At 55.9% G+C, this 1967-nt stretch overlaps 1 protein-coding gene across 1 annotated transcript in view; it reads left to right on the top strand.

The window, feature by feature from the left end:
• The first annotated feature begins 429 nt into the window (after positions 1-429).
• Positions 430-1967, top strand: part of SLC4A5 (solute carrier family 4 (sodium bicarbonate cotransporter), member 5) — a 26524-nt gene continuing 24986 nt past the window's right edge. The window contains exons 1-2 of the mRNA XM_009879822.1: positions 430-502; positions 769-960. Of these exons, the coding sequence (XP_009878124.1) occupies positions 430-502; positions 769-960 (265 nt within the window). The remainder of the gene's footprint in view (positions 503-768; positions 961-1967) is intronic.

The raw sequence follows: 1967 nt of genomic DNA, 5'->3' as shown, positions 1-1967 counted from the left end.
CTCTTAACTGAGCTGTGTCCGTAATCATACCGGCAAATCTCTCTAATAATCTCTTACACTTCAGTTACACCTTCCTTTGAGCAGCAGAGGTAAGGGACCGGAGGTGTAAATTTATCTGGATTTTCTTAGATATGGGGAGAGCGGAGGTGGAGCGCGGGCAGGGCTGAGAGCTCGCCGTGGCGAGACGCGGGTGCCGGCAGGAGGTGCCGCAGCATCCCCGGTGCATCCGCAGGGAAGATCCCAGCTCCCCGGTGCATCTTCGCCCCGGCCGGGAAGGACCCTGTGATTTCACTGGGGCCACGCGTGAAGGATTCCCACAGCGGGGAGCACCCGGCGGGCGTGCAGAGGGACTGTTCCCCGGCTCAGCACCCTTTAAAATCTCTCTCCTTTCTCCTCCCCGCGGCTCAGCTCTCTCCGAGCGGTGGGACCATGCTGGAGGATGAGGATGGGATGAGCGAGAGGGGGCTCAGCAGCTCCAGGAGGAGATACGACGATGAGGAAGGTGAGCGAAACCTCGGGGGGATGCCCCAAACGGCAGCGGGGTCTTCCCTGCCGCCTGATGCGTCAGATCTCCCGGCGCTCGGCTCGCCGCATCCCACGCGCAACATGGGAAAAGCCCCAGTGGATGTTTTAAGCCCAGTGGGAAGATGGCAAATATCTCCCTGGCTTTTTGGGTGGGTTTTTTTTTTTTTTGGCTTTTGCAAGTGGGAAAACCCCAAATCTGCTCTCTAAAGCTTTTTTATTTCCCCCCCCACCCCCCGACTTTAGATTACCACTCCATCTACATCGGGGTGCCGGTGCCCCGGGGCTACCGGAGGAAACGGCGTCGGCGAAGATCTGCCTCCAGCCGGGACAGGACGAGCGAGAGCGAGCGGCACTACGAGCGCCAGGATCGCTCCGACACCGACGATGGTGGCCACGGCTGCTACGAGAGCGGCAACGACAATGCCAGCAGGACCAGTAAGTCACCTTTGGGCTTCCCAAAAAAAAAAAAAAAAAAGCAGGAGGAGTTTTGCAGCATCATTTAATCCGGGATTAAATCGCTCCTGTGCACTTAACCACGTTGCTTGGTCCGGCGGTTGCATTTGACACGGCTTTTCCTGATGCTTCCCAGGTTTAGTTTTCCCTGTGGATGTCTCTGAGAGGTGAAGAAAAGAGTGTGAAATGGGATTTGAGGCTGTTGAGGTGATGAGTGGGCTAAAAAGAGGTTGTCCTCGCCCTTGGGAGGTTGTCCTCGCCCTTGGGAGGTTGTCCTCGCCCTTGGGAGGTGGCTAACGAGGAAATCGGGGTACCGCGGGGTCCCGGGGGCGCAGACATCCTCTGGGCATCACACCTTGTTCCCGACAGGCTTTTGCCCCGAGGCTTTGCCCAGTCTCGTTAAATCTCCTTAACGAAGATTAACATTTTGCACAGCAAAGTAGCTGTCGATCTCTTGGGTTTGGGATGTTGGGGCTTTGGGGTTTTTCTGTTCCCCCTATAGAAATTTGCATTTTGGATTTACGTCGAGCAGACCACGTCGCGGCTCTGCAGAGCGGTCAAGGGCTCAGCTTTGCTTTTCCCTATGGAAAGGAACGTTTTCCAGGGGTTTGGGGTGTGTTGTTTTTTGGCGTGGGGAGAGGGGTTGTTATTTGTAGCGGGCGTTGCTCGCAGCTCCTTCGTATGCCTTCGGCCGCGGCGTGAGCGAGACCACATCCCCTCCTTTCCGCGGGCAGCAAATGCCAACGGGTAATGACGCTGCGATGGTTTTGGGGGGCTCAAAGTCATTTTAGGGAGGAAAAACACCCCCAAAATCCTCAACTCTGCAGCAGCTCTGCTTTCCCCCGTGAAATCTCCCTCATCCGGATGTTTTTTCCCCAAAAGGAATCTCCGCCCTGAGCTTGGAGGATGTTTTCCCACCTTGTTCCGAGCGGGGAAATTAAAAACTCTCCACAAAATAACCCCAAACTTTGGATTTCTGGCCTCCCCCC

The sequence above is a fragment of the Charadrius vociferus genome, unplaced genomic scaffold, assembly GCF_000708025.1.
Source record: "Charadrius vociferus isolate BGI_N301 unplaced genomic scaffold, ASM70802v2 scaffold682, whole genome shotgun sequence".
Classification (NCBI taxonomy): domain Eukaryota; kingdom Metazoa; phylum Chordata; class Aves; order Charadriiformes; family Charadriidae; genus Charadrius; species Charadrius vociferus.
Note: the sequence above shows the minus strand (reverse complement) of the source record. Positions and strands in the feature narration are given on the sequence as shown.